The sequence below is a fragment of the Ammospiza nelsoni genome, chromosome 3 (genome assembly GCF_027579445.1).
Source record: "Ammospiza nelsoni isolate bAmmNel1 chromosome 3, bAmmNel1.pri, whole genome shotgun sequence".
Lineage (NCBI taxonomy): Eukaryota > Metazoa > Chordata > Aves > Passeriformes > Passerellidae > Ammospiza > Ammospiza nelsoni.
The window spans coordinates 71,000,215-71,019,564 of NC_080635.1; the positions used below are offsets into that span (position 1 = coordinate 71,000,215).

Consider the following 19,350-nt stretch of genomic DNA (forward strand, 5'->3'; position numbering starts at 1 on the left):
ATGCCTTGCTCTGGACTTTGAACAGTGCTGTAAAAAGACAAGGATCAATCTTGGAGGCAGTGTCTGTGTTTTGAAATGTTTTTACACAGCTAATCTTAATTGCTGAAGCTTGAGTGTGGAAGGAGTACAAAGTATTAGAGAGAGAGCGTGGAAATCACACAGCTACTGTAAGCTTAGGCTTTACCACTTCAAACTTTTGACTGATATTTTCATTTAAACTGTGGCAGATGGTTTTTGAGGAGGATAGGGAGCATGCATGGGTCATAGCTCAAGATGATAATTGTCTTCAAAAGTATGCTGGCTGCTCTGTTGTGGAAAAGGTCTGAAGGCATGGCCTCTTGTTTTTGAAGGAGAAGTGCATAAACTGTCTGGGTTCAGCAGGAGCAGCGCTCCAGGATATGTGCAGAGTAATTAGGCAGTGTGGGTTCACACCGCTGTGGCTGCAGGGCTTGAGTTCTCAGAAGCCACTTCAATGCTCTCCCCTCTCAGGATGTCATTTTGCCTTTTTAATGTCTGCAGTGCTTTAATGGTATGGGGCAAACAACTAAAAACTGCACTTGATTTTCATCTTGTCTTTGTCGAAGACTGCTAATGGACAGTTTCAATTATTGGGTGCCATACTGGCACTGAGCAAAGGTAGGTTTTTCTTTAATTCACAGATAAAAATGAGTTCATATTTTGAAATATGAGCCCAGCAAATGTTGGCATGACTGCACAGCTGTGGTTAGCAAGGTCCTTGTTAGAGGCCGGAAGGTCTGTGAACTCTCCAGTGTGGTGCATAACAAAAGTTGTTCCTGCTTTCAGGATTACTTAAGGACTGGAAGCTCAAACTTGTACCTTTTCTTCCAAGTAGATACTAACTGGCAGTGATTGCCATTCCTGCAAATTTTGGTTGGGAAATAGCTTGAGAAATCACTGTAGTGGGGATTTACCTGACTTGCTTGTGTCAACATGCTTTTTATAGCAGGTTGGTAATTGGTATAGTGTTCGTTTATCAGAACCATGGCTCCCTAGCCTAAGGTGACCCAAGCAAACCACAAAATAAGGATCAAAAGCCACATAGCTTTTTGGAATGGTTTCTGGGTCTTCAGGAGCAGGGTGTAGGAGGGATGGTTCTCCTTTATGAGTGTTCTTACTTCTGGTGTTTCCCTTGGATCAGGGTCCAAGAAGCGGCAGTGCAAAGTGCTCTTCGACTACATCCCACAGAATGAGGATGAGCTGGAGCTTAAGCTGGGGGATGTGATTGACATCATTGATGAGGTAAGGTGTTCTACAGAGCTGGCCATTCATGTGCTGAGAGTCAAACCACTTTTTTGGCTGATTATTTGTATTACAAGCTTGTCGGGAAGATAGCATGGGAAGTAGTGATTTTGCAGCTAAAATTAATAATTCTGGAGTTTTTTCTCTCAGGATCTAATACTAAAACCATATATGCTAGATGTTTAGAAGAGATATTTTATCATCACAGTAATAAATTGTGATCTATTACACAGATTCATTGTTTGAAAGGGTTTTGCAGTTCTTTGGCCCTGTGTGTGTGATCCTTGGCTTTAGGATGCTTTGTGGTAAAACTGTTGGACCAGTTTCTTTAGGCAGACATACTCCAAATTGGTACAGGTGAAAAATGTTATTTGACTTGATTTGCCAGTTTCAAGTTCTCTCGTAGACCCATTGAATTGGAGTGGTGGTTTCTTATCTTTTCTTATCTTTTCTTATCCATGTGCTTCCTTGGTGGCTCTTCTATTCAATAGCAGTGGTGGGAAGCTTGTATGTGTCAGAGGAGTGAAATCTTTCAGGGAAGCTGTGGACAAGATCAGAGTGATTGTGGAAGGAACATTTTTAGAACTCAGAGGAAAACTTCTGCACAGCAGGCTCTGACCTTCCCTGGTGCCATCTCTTCCTCCCTGAAGCTCTGAGGAGGCAGAGTGAAGTTTTCTTTCTAGCCATGTGCTATTGGCGATGCTTTTTAAGTAGCTTTATGAGACTGTTTTTCATGTGCATGACCCTCTTTGGAAGAGAGTGCTAACCTGACAGTTGCCAGGAAGGCCTCTTCCATTTTCCTAGCAAGGAAAAAGCTATGTCCTTAGATGCATTTTTACTAATACTTCCAGAATTTAACATTTGAGAGTAAACAGAGCAAGTGACTTGCTAAACCTGCTCACTGAACTCGCAGTTTCATAAATGCCTTTGTGTGTGGGTGTTTTTTGAGGAGTGTTCCTGGGTCACCTCAGCACTTTAATTTGTGGATGGTGCCTGCACTGGCAGTTGTGACTGGATGGTCCAGTGTAAGCATTCATGAGAGAGCACATGCAGTGAACTATTGTGGAAACAACTCTTTTGCTTGCGTGTGTTGGCATCTGGAATTATTTTCAGAGGGGAGTGTGCTGTCATGTACCAGAAATGGCCAAGTAGCCAAACAGAATAAAAAAATCAGAGCATTTCCTCATCTGGTTTCTTAAGGAAGTGTGGATTATATTTTATTATTTAGATTTTTTTTCTGTTAGTTTCCATGCTTATTCCTTTTTGATAATTTGAAAATACATTTTTGTAGTACCTAGTCTTTGCTACTTCTTCAACAAATTTTTAGGGAGATGCTATCTGATAGAAAAATAGTATGGTCACAGAACTGTTTGCACACTGTTTTCATGGTGACGTAGAAAAGACCTGACAGGTGTAGACTATGTCTGTCTGCTTCATGAAACTGTACTGATGGGACCAGAAATGTAAACAATGGTAGAAAATACTGTCCATGGGTTGTGCAATATGCTGGGATAACTTGTCTTAGGTAATTTGTCCTCAGTACTGTGAGATAGTTTGCTTCTTTGTGTTTATATGGAAAAGGTGCTGTTTCTGTGCATGCAGACTTGTAACTTTTACTTCAAGGAAAAATTGTTTGGTCACCTTTTCCTATGGGGAAAATAAGGTAAAGTCAGCTCTGTGAGGGGGATTGGCTCTATCAGTTACTTGAGAATAATTCAGTATTTAGCCCTTGAGTGCTTTTTGTAAATTGAGTTGATATAAATGACACCACTGATCATGAAATCAAAGGTGAAGGCAAATGGGTTCAGTAATTAAATGGTTGATATTGAAGAGAGCAGAAGTAACTTTTTGGGAAGAAAATTGTGCAATGTGCTGGCTGAATCCACAGGGCTTTTTGTTTCTAGAAAGTCACGTGGGTTTTACACATGAAGAACATGCACAGAGTGCATATGGTGACTGTCATTGCTCTAAAACCTTGGTTTCTCCTTTATATCTTCCCCTCTCTCCTGTCAGGAGCAGCACTAAATAGCAGATTTATTTTTGTAGTATTATAGTTTTAGTATTTGCATGCTGTTTTTTCAAGTGAAATAAAATGTCATATAACATCATTAGGGAAGTTTTTAGAAAAAAAAAACATAACAGATTGGTAAAGCTGCTTGTTTCAGCCTTCTTCTCCATTTTTTCTTTGGAAGACTGTGTTTTTTGTGCAAATAAGTTGATGGGATACACACTGAAAAAAAAGTTCTGGTGTGTGTACCAGAGCTGTACCGCTCTCTTGTGGAAATTGGATCATATGATAATATTTTGGAATGGAGGAGAGGGGTTATGAAATTGTCATCTGTGTTGCTGCTGCTAACAGATGTGCAGATGTTCTCCACCAAAGCATGGACAGCTTCTTTAGCCTGTGTCATAATGTTGATGAAAGAAACCTTTTCTGGCAATGCAATTTGTGTCTAGTCAGGGGTTTATATAAAGGCAGTATGGTGAGGAGGCTGAGTGAGTGTGCCCAGGAAATTCTGGGTTTGTTCCTGAGTGCCTCTGAGTTGGCATCACTTTGCTTTGCTGTAAAGTGCTTTGCTGACCACATCTCTTAGCAGAGGAATAAATGGATGCTCAGGTCACTTTCTGTACTGTAACCATTAAAAGTTCCTGTCTCGTGGCTCCTGAGTGAGTGGTGTGGGTGAGTCAAGGCATTTTTATTTTAATTTTCTGTGTTCCATCAAACCTGGTGGAGGTGCCAGAGCCTGGGCAGCACTTGCCAGAAATCTGTGCTTAAAATTTGTTTCAGAGGCCCAGTCTCTGAGTTTGAACCATCCACAACAAAGCTGTATTTTCACATCAGGATGCCTTTAAAAACAACAGTGCTCTTTTCATTGCCTATGTCTGCAGCTGCCAGGTTCTCCTTGGGCTCTGCTTGCCTGGAGGTGGACTGGCATTTAAAAACTGTGCCTGTGTGTCAGGCATAGTGACCTAAAAAGACAGGCTATAAAAAGATAAGGCAAACAGCTGCTGCTTGGTTTGCTTTTTCCTTTTCTTCTTGCTTTCCTTTCTTAAGAACAGCTTTCCAGCCTCAAAACAGGACAACCTAAATAAAAGATTTTGAAAATTTATCTTAATTGTAGTTTTTAACTAGTGCTCATTAGGTAAATAAACTGAATTTATTTAAGATATTTTGAAAACTGTTCATAAATTCAAAGGGCACAATTCTTAGTCCTTTGGCATCATTTTACCCCATCACCTCTTGTTGCCCTGCTTTTGCTTGTTCTGCTTTTGACCATGTGGGGTATTCCTGATAAGCTTTCCAATATGTTGCTGGCCTTAGGACTGTGGTGTACCACCACAAAATCCTTGTGCACTTGGCGAGGTTGGTCAGCTCTGATGGGGCAGGTCCCTGCCCCTGTGGTACATCTAGGGCCAGGCTGTGCTGTTCAGTCTCCTGCTAGGTGGTGGATCAATTAATTTTCCATTTCTCTGATGTCCTTAAGGGCTTTTCTCTGTTCTACTCCACATTATCTGTAGAAGTTTAATCTTTCCAACTCATCTTTTGATCAAAATTGTGTGAAGCTGCCCCATGGATGAGGCCAGTCAGAGCGGGACTTGTAGAAACTGGACAAGACAGAGGAAAAGACAGATGGACAACAAAAACACATAAAAATTTCCATGGACACACAGACTCAAAGTTTCATCTGTATTTCATGAACAAATTAATACTTATTTGTTGCATTAAATGTGCAATGCCTCTTATTCTGTTTTGAGAACGTTGATGAACATTTTGCTGCTTTTTTGGGATTAATTGAAATGGGCCTAATCTGCTGTTAGGATCATTGCTGTAATGATACAAGTAACAATTAATTGTTTTCTTCCTCTTCTTTTTGTCTAATACTTCTGCATGTTTGGTAGATTTCTTTCTAAAGAAATAATGATAATTTGAACTTTCCCCTAAGTTGGTTGTAGAGTTTGTATGGAATTGAAAGGAATTTCTTTTTTACTCCATTGGTAATGTGCAAAATATTTCTATACAGGTAGAAGAAGGATGGTGGAGTGGAATACTGAATGGCAAGGCAGGGATGTTTCCTTCAAACTTTGTGAAAGAATTGGAATCAACGGATGATGGAGAAACACAGGATGCTCTGGATGACACAGGTAGTGTTCTGTTTGTGCAAACTCTTAGCAAAGTAATTTTTGATTTCTGGTATAATTTGGGGTATTATGGTTAAAGTACAACAAAGCTGTAAAGAATTCAATCTTCCTAATAATGATGTTCCCATTTCTTTCCAGAAAGTGTTAATGCTGAATATGAGGATACATGTCTGCTCCCATTTTCACTCATAATAAAATTGCAGTCAAAGTCTTAATCTTGCAAATGTGTGGTATACACTTTATCATTAGAAATTTTATAATATTCAAAGTTGATATTTTTTAGACTTGGATATAAAATTATTCTTTTGTTTAACAGCTTTTTTTAGTCTTATTCTCACAGACATGAGCTCTCTAAAACAGAAAATTCAAGTGTTTAACCAAGTTATTTGGGAATCAAAACAGTGTGGAGAGCCTCAACTTAAAATAAGTCCAAGGAAGGAGATCCCTCTTGAGTTTGTGAGGTCCCCAGGATGAAGTGAGAGATGAGGAATCTGACTCCATGTTCTCAGAAGGCTGATTTATTATTTTATGGTATTGTATTATATTATATTAAAGAATCTTATACTAAAACTGTACTAAAGAAAGAGAAAGGATACAGACAGAAGGCTTAAGAAGAATGGTAATGAAAAACTCGTGACTGACTCCTCAGAGTCCAGCACAGCTGGCTGTGATTGGTCATTAAGTAAAAGAAAGTCACAGGAAACCAATGAAACATGCACCTGTTGGTAAACAATGTCCAAACCACATTCCAAACACAGGAGCAGCAATCAGATAATTACTGTTTTCGTTCTTTTCTGAGGCTTCTCAGCTTCCCAGGAGAAGAAATCCCGGTGAAGGGATTTTTCAGAAAATATGACCGTGACAGATCCCAGTTCTTAGGCCTTAGATTGTATTTTAATCTAACAATAAGATGTTTTTAAGGCAGCATTTACATTTGGCTGTCCTTTTCTAGCCATGACTGTGTAGCTGGGGCAGAAGCAGATGCTCTGTGGCTGAGCAATGGCCTGGTGGTGCCAGGCGGGTCTGTGTTTTACAGGCAATTACTCTGTTCCCTTGAAAATGCACTTTAGAAACATTTCAATCTGTGAAGATCAATTTGAAGGGGACTTGTCATATGGTATTGCTGAAACAGGAATGTTTTTTGGGAACATCATAGCAGGAGTTAATTGATTTTTAAAAGACAGTGGTCTAACATTCGAGAAAAACAGGTTGTTTTTTTTTTTACCTTGTGGCAATGTGCACCCTCATTTACATGGTGTCCAGTACTGATTGCTTCAAACAAGATCTTGCTCAGACATAGGGAAGAGCCTGGCTTGGAATGTTTTTTGGAAGTTGTGGAAATCACGGTAGCATAAAATTAGACCTTGACTTGAGCAGTCCTAAATAGCTCACTGGCTGTTTCCTTGGAGGTCAAGTTCCCTGAGTTTAGTGGGGTCTGGTGCAGTGAATTTACAAATGGGTATATATTGATCTTAATTCCTGTTTTCTGAGATCAGTGACACTGCACAGTAATTAGAAGTAATTGTATTTCCTGTCAGTTCCTAACAAGTTGGTGTGTTCAGCCCTCATCCCCCAGGGGTTGTATTTAATGCTCAGTACTTTCACAGTCAGGGTCTGGAGTACCTTTTGGTTCCCTCCTCACTCTTGGGAAACAGTGAAACTTCCTTTCACTCACTTGTGGTCATTCAAAGGTGCAGCCTGGACTTTGCCCACCAAAGGGATGTTTAACTGTCCTATGAGATATGAGGGGGATATAACTAAATAAAGAGCAGCTGGGTGGACAAAAGGTGAGCAACTGAAGTCAAGAGAACTTAGCTTCACGATACCATCAAAATATCTTAAATTAATGATAGGAGGAAGAGGCTTTAATCTTTATTGCAGTTCACAGGCCTGCATGGGCTGAAAAGAACTTCACCCAAAGGCTAAAAGACGTGGAGGCCATTTTGACTCTGGTTGATAAAAACTGTCTGCTTTCACATGACTGTCTCCTGGAATTCTGCATGCAAAAGTTGCTTGACTATGTATACTAATTTATAGATTTGAACAGATCTAACCATAGTTTAAAAACTTCTTTAAAGAAGTTGTAAAGCTCTTAGCAACAAAATTAAGTTATTCTCTGAAATACATTTCTGGGGGGTGGATAAATGCTGTCCCTTAAAACTGAAAGATTAAAAGAATTGTAAATAGTTGAATTATCCAGCAGTGATTGATTTCCAACAACTGTATCTGGTTTGAGTGCTTGGAGCATTTTGAGCAGTAGGAAAATGTCTCTGGTTCCTTGAGAGGCATCACTACCACTGAAATACACTCTGTTTTCCTGTGACAGTTGAAACATGTTTGGATTCATTATGAACCTTTATTGATTATTGCTTTCTGTGGTTGTAGCTGTTCAAATGAGAAGCTTTTAAATGTTGGACTAAAATGCCATTTTCAGAGAGTGCATAAGCAGCGTTTCATACAACTAATGGAAAACACTGATGTTAACAGGCTGTGGATCCTGAGTGATAATTGAAATAGCAAGAATATTAGTGAGCTGTTGACTTAGTTGCCAGAGTAATCAGGACAAAACTGGTGGGATTTAAGTTGGTCTTACATTAAATATAAAATGAGAACAAATATGAGGTGTTACAGCTACAGTGGTGTTCCTTGAAAAGCTCTTTATCAGGAGGAGTGCACAAAACTGTGCTGCTTCCACTTTTTTCCCAGAAGAGCAAATAAATAATTTCAGCTTTTAAAATAGCTTTCCCTTTCTTATTTTATTTTCAGAGCCTGTTTTCAATAGTCCTACCTCACCTGTGACCTCTCCAGGAAATGGGAGTGAACCTGCTTTGGGACCAGCACAGCCAAAGAAAATCCGAGGTGTTGGGTTTGGAGATATCTTTAAGGAAGGCTCAGTGAAACTTAAAACAAGATTATCCAGTAATGAATCAGAGGATAAAAAGCAAGATAAGGTTTGTAGTGGTACATATTATTCTTTTGAGATTTCCTGTAAAAATAATTTAGGAGATGTGGAATCTGACCATTACCCTCTCATCGGGCTCTTGCCTATAAAACAAAACAAATCTCCTTGAATATGTTTCACAGTAAGTTGTATTTAACATTGATTCCAAAAGGTCTATTCAAATGTCTTGATATTTAAATCATTAGAGACTAAAAACCAAGCTGATACATAAATTCTCTTTTCAGAGCCATGACAGTGGCATCTCAAACCATCTGCAGTGTGAGGTCCCTCTGGTTCACCTTGTAACAGACTTTATGTATAGTCTGGGAGAAGATTAGGTCTACCAATATAAGTTAAACTTGTTTTTTAAAACAAGGAATATTTTGGCATTTCATTGTGTTTTGGCTTATTTGGGGTTTTTTCTCAAGTTTTGGTGGATGTTGAGACTGCTGTTCTAGGTGTCAGCTGCCATTACCTTCAGTGAGTGCTGCCAAGCTTCATAAATTACTGGTTGTGTAAGCCTGTAAGCCTTATACAGAAATGCAGTTCTAGGATTTTGCATTTTCTTTTCCCCATTTTTTTTTAATGGTGGAGTGGGAAAAGGAGCCCTTTTATTCTTTGTTTGAATTTTATTTTGATCTGAACTCAAGAGCGTCCTTACGCCTTGGAAACACAGGAACAATGCACAGTCCTTTCACTTGAGCTTACTATTCCAAGAGCTTATATATGGATTTTCAGCTTTTGGTAATTAAAGGTAGCTGAGATAGTCCAGTTTTGACTCAGGTGATAGAGACAGCTTTTAAAGCCTTTGTCTATTTCAATTTGTTTGTGGGTTATGGTCATTAATGCTGTTCTGGTGAGTGATTTGTTTTCCTCTGCCATGGTAATAATTGTATTGATGTAGGGCAAAAAGTGAGACGAGTCCCTTGGAGGAGGGGAGGATCAGAGACTTCCTTGAATGTGTTTTTCTTCAGTAGCAATGCTCAGAGCAATGGCGTGGTATGTGTAGTGTTTGTTTCAGAGCATCAGATGATTTGGAAAAATTGCAAGTGTGTTGCCTTCTGTTGAAAGCTTGGGGAATGTTGCTTCCTAAAGAAGGTGTTGTTTAGAAAAGGTCTGTGGCAGACCTTACTGCAGCCTTTCAATACATAGATGGATATATAGATGGAGAGAGACTTTTTACTGAGGTCTGTAATGAGAGGACAAGGGGCAATGGTTTGAACTAAAAGAGAGGAGATGAGGAAGATGCTCTTCATGGTGAGGGAGGTGGGGTACTGGAACAGATTGTCCACCCAAGTTATGGTTACCACATCTTTGGGATTGTTCAAGGCCAGACTGGATGGGGCTTTGAGCAGCCTGGTTCTATAGGAGGTGTCCATGCTCATGGCGGGGAGTTGGTCTTGGATGGTCACTGAAGGTCCCTTCCAGCTCAAACTTCTCCATGATTCTGTGAAGTCACATGGATTCTCCTCATTCCTCCCCTTTGTCCCTTGATGTGGCAGGCTGTGATCACTACTGTGATGTTCATGTGAATGCTGTTAGAGTAGGTTTTCAGGACCTAGCTTCCAGTTTGCTTTCTTGTCATGAGATTGATCATTCAAAAGGGTGCCTCCCTACTGTCTGCCTTGTCACTTGGGAACATAAAGAGTCTTTCCAAACTTGTGCAATTAATATGAAGTCTGCTCAGACCTTTTGGATTGTTCTATTTGACTGTATATATGCAGTGACATATGCTGTACAGTTTTGGTTGGCCTGTCTGGAAAGGTCTGATCATTTCTCATCAAGAGAGGAAATGAAGTGAAAAAACAGTTTTGCATAGCTTAATGTCAGAGAAATAAACAATTTAGTTTAGCACTTAATATTCCACTTATACTTATTGCCAAAGTCATTCCAAAGGTGGGCAGACTTACAGAACAGCATGGAGAGCCCAAGGGAGATAATTCTCATGAAGCTCCTGTAAAAATAGATGGCTTCCTTGGATTTGTGCTTAACTTGCTTTGGTGTTAGCTGATGAAATGCTTGGAGAGCACTGTCAGTCTTTTAGGACAGTAAGAAAAAAAAAAGAAGGCTGTGTAGAGGAGAGGTCTCTTTTCCCTTGGAAAATTCAAGCTGTTCAGCACAGTAAGGCTGAGCACTGATGGATATGAAGGGCCCAAGAGTGTATATGCTGCTGCAGGAAATCCTTCCAGCTCTCCCAACATCCCACATGGGCTCAGGCTATTTATACCCTGTCTGCCTAAACTTTCTCTCTTATTCCTAATTGCATCTTACATTGGAAGGGGGAAATGCAGAGAACTATTTCCATGTTGGAGGTGTTTAATCTCAGAGGAGGGTTATTTTAGTGCTTCCTTCATATACCTTTCTGGAGAGAGTTAAATTGCATAGGAACTACAGGAACATCCCAAATGACCTTGGCTTCTTCTATGGTATGTCAGAGGCACCAAACATCAGCCTACAGGCATTGTCTGGCTCTAAGGAGAGTAAATCCAGGTTCTCTGACAGTAGAAGATCTGCAAAGTAGAACTGTAGATGAAAATGAGCAGAGTAACTAAAGGCAGTGGGATTTTTCATATCAGTAATGCTGTTAGGGCTGCTCAGGTGAGTACTGATTGTAAGATCATATTCTGTGTTTGTAGCTCTGGGTGTGAAGAGGTGGATGCAGCTGAAGCTGTCGGAATCTGCCTGGCAGCTCAGTAAGTTTCTGAGGGGAAAAATTAAATATTCTGTAATATATTTTAGTTAGATGTTAAGCTCTGAAACTTGTGGCAATGCCTCTTTGTTTTTTTCATTTAGGGGAAATCTGTAGTGACACTTGAACTGTTCTGTACAAATTGCTGAGAGTGAAGGGAAGCTGGGACGGGGTTTTCATGTTCTTTCATTTGTCTGAGTAGTTAAAAACTGCTTGTCTGAAGTGCTGTATGGCTGCTGAGTATCCTTGCCTTATTCCAGTGCAGGGTAAGCAAGGGCAGAGAGTTACTGAGAGCAGAGCTGTTAAATAACTGCTTCTGTTATGTGCTGGAGGAGGCAATATTCAGGCTAATGGGAGAGTAACACCTGGAACTGCTGAAATACAATGGCTAAAGTGTAGTAGGCCATATCCTGAGATCATCTTCCAGTTGTTTGAAAGCTGTGCTCTGTTTTTGACCAGTGGACAAACTCTATTTACAGTGTCTGCAGTGAAGTAAATACAGTAAGCTATGTACTTAGTGGGAAAACTCATTAAATCTCTTGGAGATGGTAATTTTCATCATCTCAGCTAATGAAAAATTCAGTATCTTCTGTAGCCTAATAACAAACAAAACTCGAAAGAATTTTTGTTAATTTTTTTTTCCTTAATACAGCCATTACCTAACCATTCTCCTGGAACAAAGTTAATTCATTTTCCCAGTACAACAAAAACTGAAAACACACCTGAAGTAATAAAACCAGAAGCTGAAAGCAAACCAAAAGGTAAGGCTGATGGATATTAAATCTGACATGTGGTAGTCTTTCTTATGAACTATTTGGTTAGTAATTTGTTTTTTGGTGTTAAAATCTAAAATGTCTGCGTGTACTGAAGTTTTGTGTAATGTTCTGTACCCTTGAGGAGTTATGCAAGTGCAAAAAAGTCTAAACTAATTTTTGCTTACATTTCTTTAGAAAAAAAATCAAAAACATTTGTAGGGTTATCTCCCAGAACAAAATAAGGCTGGCATAGGAACTTCTATTGCAGCAGTCATTTTGCATTAATTTTCTGTTGATGTGTTGTTTACTTTCTGCCTGCTTTGATTCTGATGGGATGCTGGAGACCTATTTCCATGGAACAGTCTCCCAGCACAATTTCTGTCCCCAGGTTACACAAGTTCCTTTTTAGGCTCGGGATTTTCTGTGGAGGTGGCAGCATGCATCTGAAAGTTGGTGCTTGGGTTGTGTTGAGGTCTCCTCCCTTTGTAATCCCGTTTCATTGTGATTCTGTTTATGCTGGTTTTTTTTATTTTTCTTTTTTATCTTTTAAGAATTTATGACTTCATTTAGCTGCCAAATTGCACAGTTTTATCAAGAGAGATATTTTTAAGTCAACCCAAAACATCTTGTGGGAGTGCCAATCCCTATAAAAAATTAACTTTGATTATGTGATGTGTAGACTGCTCATTTCCCTGGTTCCAGAGCAGACATTTTGTCAACTTCTGTATTGTAATTTTAAGTATATTTTTGTTTTACGTGGAAGTACCTTATTTTGGTGTGTTGTTTTCTATGGAATGCATAATTTGCAGAAATAAGAAAACTACAACATCTTGCTTTTAAACCATTCCAGTGCTATTGCTCTAAGAACCAGCAAGACAATGTGCAGCCCTGAGCATTGTGAAATTTGACTTGTCTAAAAATATGCATAAAAATTAACTCTGCCTAGAAAAAAATCCCAACATTCAATGCTGGACACTCAAAGCATTCAGTATTTAGCTCCTTTAATAGATTCAGGTGCATCTCATGCTAAAAGCGTGGAAGTTGATCTAATCCTGTAGCCCTGCTGAGTCTCTTTCCCAGAGAAGCAAATATATCAAAGAGGAACTTAAATGTGACAGTAATGGAAGCTGTAGGAGAACATCAGTAGGTAATACCTATAGACACCAGATAAGAACCTCTTAAACCTTAGGCTTGTTTTTCTTCCTTAGTGTTTTATTTAAATATAGACCATAGTGTAGTTGACGTGTCTCATCCTCAGTTTTGAGAGACTAGGTTTTAAAATAAACTGTGTTCATCTCTTAGCATATAAACACAGATCTCTGAAATGTTTAGGCTAGGTTGGCTTATTTTGCAGTGAGGCTCTTCTGGTTTTGGAAGTTTGTTTTGGCCTCCGGTGCAAGGATATAAAAATATTTTCTTTAAAAAGTAAAATAATCACAATTTGATCCCTCTTTCCCCCAGTTATGTTAGGATACAAAATCTATATATATTATCTCTTTAAGCTTGGCATACTTTGGCATTTTAACATAGTGGTTATTACTCCTTTTTCTTTGTGAATACAATTTGTGCATTTTTAAATCTAAAGATGTGTATCTTGATTAAACAAAACACAACAACAGCAAAAAGGTTTGACTGCAACTGATTTATTCTCTTGGCACCCAGCAAAAGCTATCATTAAGAATTGCAGATGATTCTGTGATTCTGTGACTTGATGGTGTGCTGCTCTAACTGGAGGGTGAAGCAGCTGCTCATTGTGCTGTCAGTGCCAAACACCTGATAGGTTATGGCAGCAGCTAAAGAGTCCTTTTTGTTTGCTTCCTCTTTCTTAGTGTGTCAGATACAGAAATGCAACCTTTTTAGCTGCTAAATTGTTTAAAATGTGCTGGGGTTAAAAAGTCTATGTTTATGTATTTTGGCCTTTCTCATGGTTGTTTTTGTGCCAGTGTGGGAAAGGAAAACAAATCCTCTTGCCTTTTCAATTGTTACCACAGTTTAAAATGGATTAGTTTTGAACTGTTCCAAATGGAAAGAAAAGAATTATTCTTTCTGCTTTTGCAGAAGAGCCTGTGGCCGACAGTTGATGGCTCAGATGAGCTCTGGTTTCAGGTGCTTAGCCAAGGAATGCCTTTGCTTTAGCTACTTAGTTTCACTGCACAATTTCTGAAGTCTGCTGCCTGAAATTTCTGTAGCTGTACATGTTAATAAGGGATATCACTTAATGAAGGATGTTGAAGATAGCTGCCTGTATTTAATTAGGACCACAAATTTGAAATTTAGATCGATTTTGAGAAAATACATAAAAACTCTAATAAGCTTGAAATCATTTTTGTGTAAAGTAGCTCAGAATTGAATATATAAATGCTATTCAGGGGGTAGACGTGCTGTTACAATTTTAACTGTTACACTTTTAATGCCTCTTTTCTCCCTCTGAAATCAGAGTACTTGAATTAAGTTGTGAAAAAAAAAGGCTTTGGGGCTTATGCTTCTACCTTCTCAAAGAACTATTTCCTTTGCTCAATAAGTATATAATCTTATTTTTCCTTTCATTGAATATTCATAAATCATTCTCAGGTGGCTGGTCTAGAAGGAAAGTGTGATTATAGTGAGAATTTCTCAGCTCTCAGACAGCATAAGTGAGCTGTTATAAGGAATGTTACTGCCCATGGTATCCAGATTAATTGTGCTCCTCTGTTGCAGCCAAGGAATATTGCAGGACAATATTTTCCTATGATGGCTCAAATGATGAACTTAGCTTTAAAGAAGGCGAGATCATTCAAATAATCAGTAAGGTAAGAAAGCTGGGTCTGCTCTGGCCGTGTGTATGGCTTTGGTGAATTTTGTACAGGGTGGTTGTGTATGAACTGAGAAGCAGGAGTGTCTGTTGGAGCAGATATTCCTGTAGACTGATTTCTCTCATGTGAGAGTCAACTCTTTGCTTCTGCCCTTGATGGAGATACAGGTGACTTCAAAGATTGTTCCAGAGTGGGAGTTATCTTGGGGTCCTCAAATGCCATTGGGATCAGTGTACACTCAGTACCAAATGCCTTTTCAGTGAGGAAATGGGAAAAGCTTTCAAACAGCCCCTTTACCTTCAGAAACAGTTCTTGTTCCCTGAGTATTCAGAATAACCAGACAGAAATTAGTGATGCTTTCTGTCTGTAAGAGAAACGTGATTATTTAGTTGAATGTACTCATTTGTGTTGAATTCTGAAAGCACCTTTTTGATAGATCATTTTGATGCAGAGATGATTCTAAACAGAAAATAAAGCTATCCATAATTAATTTCCCTGTACTACTATGCAGACTTTTGTTAGTCAGTATGCTTGCCTATATTAAGAAATAATGACTTTTCTAAAAAAGTGGAAAGTTTAATCTTCAACTTTCGCTCAATTGCAGAAGAAGACTTAACACATTTTTCTTTATTAAAACTTCAATTCTGTGGCATTAAGTGATTGCTATTATGAGCATCATTGATCATAAGTACAGTGGAAATGAGTAGTTATGGAAGCCCTTTTGTAAACACAGCAACCCCGTCTTCAGTCAATCTTTTGCCTCTCTGTCTTTTTAAACCAATTTATCCCAAGCACACACTGGTTCAAAGTGGAGCTAAGAAGAGTTGTCCAGACTGAGTGGCATCCCTACCCATGGCAGGGGGTTTGAACTGTGTGATCCCTTCAACCCAAACCATTGTAGGTTTCTGTGATTTTTTTTTGATCTGAGGCACAGGGGAAAACTGTTATTTATGCTGGTAAAGTACAACATCATACTTTGTGTTATGGACAGAGGCCTTCATCCAGTGACATCATGTAATGGAGTTCTCTGCCACTGAAATAATTATCCAATACTGTATTTTCTCATAGTGTGGTTATTTTTTCTCTCAGGGGATATATTCTTCTGCTTCTTCACCCTTTTCAGACCAGTGGAGCTAATCCATCATATGAGAATCACTTTTATTTAGTAGAATTGTGCGTCATGCCAGTAACATTTGGAGTATTTACTGAATAACTTGCTGGTTAAGGAAGCTGAGAAGATCAAATGTTGTGTGTTAGGTCTTAACTGGGTTTATGTACTTTCCTTCCCTTTGCAGATCTTATCCTTACACTGTTATCTTATATGATGTAATATAATTTCATCCTGCATTTTAGAAAACAAACAAAACCTGACCAAACCTGATCCAATCTGTAGCTGTTTCCCCTCGTTAAGTTGGCCAATTTCACACAAACAATTACTTTGTTGTGAGTAAAAGGGAAGAAGCTGTTGTGTAACTGTATCTCTTCTGGGGAAGAGGTAAATACTGGTTGAAATGACCTGCTGTTTGTTTTAGGACACTGGAGAGCCAGGCTGGTGGAGAGGAGAGCTCAATGGCAAAGAAGGAGTCTTCCCAGATAACTTTGCTGTTCAAATACAAGAGTCTGATAAAGACTTCCCTGTAAGTTCTTACACCTATTTTTTAGTATCACAAAAAACTATTAATGAAAATGTAGAGAATAAAAAAAGTCACAGCACATTATGCTGCTTAAAATATTACAATTGTGGCAGTTTTAACTTTATCTTGACCTAGTTGTATAAAAGAAGAAAGATGAAAAGATTAATCTTTGTGTTTAACTTGTCCATAAATACTAAAGTGAGGCATGTTTTTTGAGATTAACTGTAATTAATGAGGATGATCAGGTCATTTAGAAAAGGATGTAGTTATGAAAGCATGGTGTTACATGTTACTGATTACTAAATTAAACCCTTACTGTTTAGGAAGGAGATAAGCTGTTGGTTTTTTCCGTCTCAAGTCCTTAAGTGACTGTAATTACAAAATGCTGAGTGACCCTTCTGGGTCTGATTGGGATTTTTCCATGTCAAAACTTGCAGTAGGCTGCGGTATACGAAGGATATTTTTTGGGTAGGATTTAGAAATGTTTTTCACCATCTTGTGTACTAACTTATAGAAATTCATGTTTTCATGTGGTTCTCAATGATCTTATAATTTTGGTCCTCATTTTACAATGGGTTTTTTTTGTTGAGATTAGTGTGGTGTTTTGGTTCTGTCACATTTGTGTAGCAAAGATGGTTGTTTTAATTCCCAAATGTACATCAGCCCCAGGTGGAATGGATTCAGCTCCAGATCAGGAGTTATTAATTTATCATTTATCCTGAGTTGCCTTGCATACTCAGAAACCTACCTACCCCCAGTCAGAATTTTCTTTACAGATGGATTCTCAGCTGTGCAAGGGTGGCATAAATGCCATAAAATACAAGAAAAGAGGGTAGGTAGGGTTGCTATTTCACAATATAGAGTTGTTTCCTACAGAGAGGGAGGGGGGAACCATTTTTTTACCCTAAACAGCATTTCTCTGCTTTGATCCTTTATTCTGCTTTGTGTGCAGTGTCTCAGCACAGGGATTCACCTTGCACTGAGCAGCTTTCAGGTTCAAGGCATTGGATGGCTGGTGATCATAATCAGCTATTTGATACTGACTTCATGAAAAAACAGAGCAGAACTGTATAATGGCAAGTTGATGCTGGACTCTGTTTAATTGTTTTTCGTACAGGCAGCAATGCTGCACAGCTGGATAATGTAGTTACTTTTTTGGGAAGAAAGAAAATAGAATTTTGTTACTTAGGTACACTTGCTTTTGTGTCCTCTGAAACCAGAGAAAGAAATTGAATATGGGTTCTCCTGCTTGCTTAGTTACATTTCACACATTAGAATAAAATCTTGTTGCATTAAAAAGAGCTTATTCAATAGCTGTAGGGGCACAGAAGTGAAATCCATCCATAGCAAATGTTTGAAAAATTCCCACTGCAGGGTGTTTTCGGAGCGGTGTGCTACAGAGAGCCTGTATGGTTTCAGCAGTACCTGTGTGAAGAACAAGTAGTTTTGTAGGCTTTTGTATCATTTTATCAGGGAATCTTGTCCTTAGTACAACCAGAAAGGCCCCTCTTCTAAAGCAATTTAATGAATCACTTTCCAAGTATGAGTGGTTGGGATCTCTCCTGGGAGGTGCCAGTCTCCTTTCAGCAGGACAGAGATTCAGCTTCCAAGTGTATCAAAAAGTGATGGGTAACTGTTTCAAAATAGTAATTTCAGTGCACAAACTGTTGCATTGTGATATTTTGTACATTTTTAATGGCTGGCATAGTTTGTCCATCTCTCCCACTTAAATATAATGATAAGGGAGCTCAAAACAATGTTTTTGATGTAACTGCAGTCTTTGAGAGAAATGCTGCCAGCATCTATTAGTTTTTTCTTACAGTTACGCCAGTTTAAAAGTCAGTTAATGGGAGCCATTCCTCTGATACTCAATTCAGAAACCTGTTTTTAGTGAAAGTGAATGTTTTTGGTTTAAAAAGTTACCTGATTACTCTTTTAAACTGGTATTGTACTAAGATTGAGGTTTACATATTGAAATCAAAATGAGTGTGATCAGAGCAATTCTTTGGACTACAAAAGATGAAATTACTGGATTTAGGGTTTTTTCTCCTCTGTTTATGCACATTGCTGAAGCACTGATTTAATTTCAACAGACCTGAATTTTGTTCCTGAATTTTTATAACTGGTTGTCTGGGAGATACCAGAGGAATTGTTCCAGGTCTTTGTGTTTCCTGTCTGAATTGATTGCCTCCTTTGTGAAATACTTTGAAATCAGCTGGTAAACAAGCTCCACGTTACAGTATGCAAAACAAAACACAAATGAGGCTGTCTTGGATACAGAGAATATCTGCTTGCTTGCTTGTTTGACTTTGGTTTTTTCCCCTTCATTTTGCAGAAGCCAAAGAAACCTCCACCTCCAGTTAAAAGTCCCGGTATGTAGTACATGTCTGGTGTTCTGAGAAAATACTAAATTGCAGAAGCAGTGTATGACTTCAAAAGAAAATTTAGAAGGAGTTTTTTATTTCTTAGTAATGCAGCCATAGTCACACCTCAAGCTTACTTTTAATACTTTATATATTTTGCTGTTGCTGTATATTTTTAAAATTTTGATGGAGCCTACTTTGGAGTCATTTTAACAATGGCTCACCATTTTTGGGCTCAAGTGAGTGTTTATAAACAGTATTACAGTCCTTGCAAAAGAGAAGACACAACTTGGCATTAGTCTTATTTTTAGTTAGTGACCAAGATAATTAAAGCTCTTTGAAAAATGTCTGTGGTTTGCATTTGCATTCAGCTTCAAGACCTGAATTGCTAGCTGGAGAGAAGAAATTCCTTTCTTTGAGGGCGGAAGAAAAAGGTAAGGGCAGTTTTCTTCATATTGACTTGGCTGCTCTGGCAATGGGTCTCTGTTCAGGAACCATCATACAAGCTCCCTTGATACCATCTGCTGAAATTGTCATGTCTGTGATGTTACAAAAATGTCTTGGGAGTGGTTAGAGGAATTGTTAAACTCTATTAAAATGTTTATTTCTTGTTATTACATGACATTCTGAAGATTGGTTATTGTGTTGCACAGTAACATAGTTACTATTAAATTTCTGAAGGTGTAGTTCTGTGACCGTGGCTGCAGTTTTGAGCAGCAGGAGTAAGTTATTAGAAAGGCAAAGGTCAGCTGCTGCAAAAATCAGTCTGGTCAAAA

At 38.6% G+C, this 19,350-nt stretch overlaps 1 protein-coding gene across 1 annotated transcript in view; it reads left to right on the top strand.

Annotated features, from left to right (window-relative positions):
* CD2AP (CD2 associated protein) overlaps positions 1-19,350 on the top strand; it is a 76,609-nt gene that overhangs the window by 40,050 nt on the left and 17,209 nt on the right. Inside the window, exons 4-11 of the mRNA XM_059467285.1 lie at positions 1,160-1,260; positions 5,283-5,403; positions 8,167-8,351; positions 11,683-11,791; positions 14,483-14,574; positions 16,110-16,214; positions 18,547-18,583; positions 18,946-19,008. Coding sequence (XP_059323268.1) covers positions 1,160-1,260; positions 5,283-5,403; positions 8,167-8,351; positions 11,683-11,791; positions 14,483-14,574; positions 16,110-16,214; positions 18,547-18,583; positions 18,946-19,008 — 813 coding nt within the window. The remainder of the gene's footprint in view (positions 1-1,159; positions 1,261-5,282; positions 5,404-8,166; positions 8,352-11,682; positions 11,792-14,482; positions 14,575-16,109; positions 16,215-18,546; positions 18,584-18,945; positions 19,009-19,350) is intronic.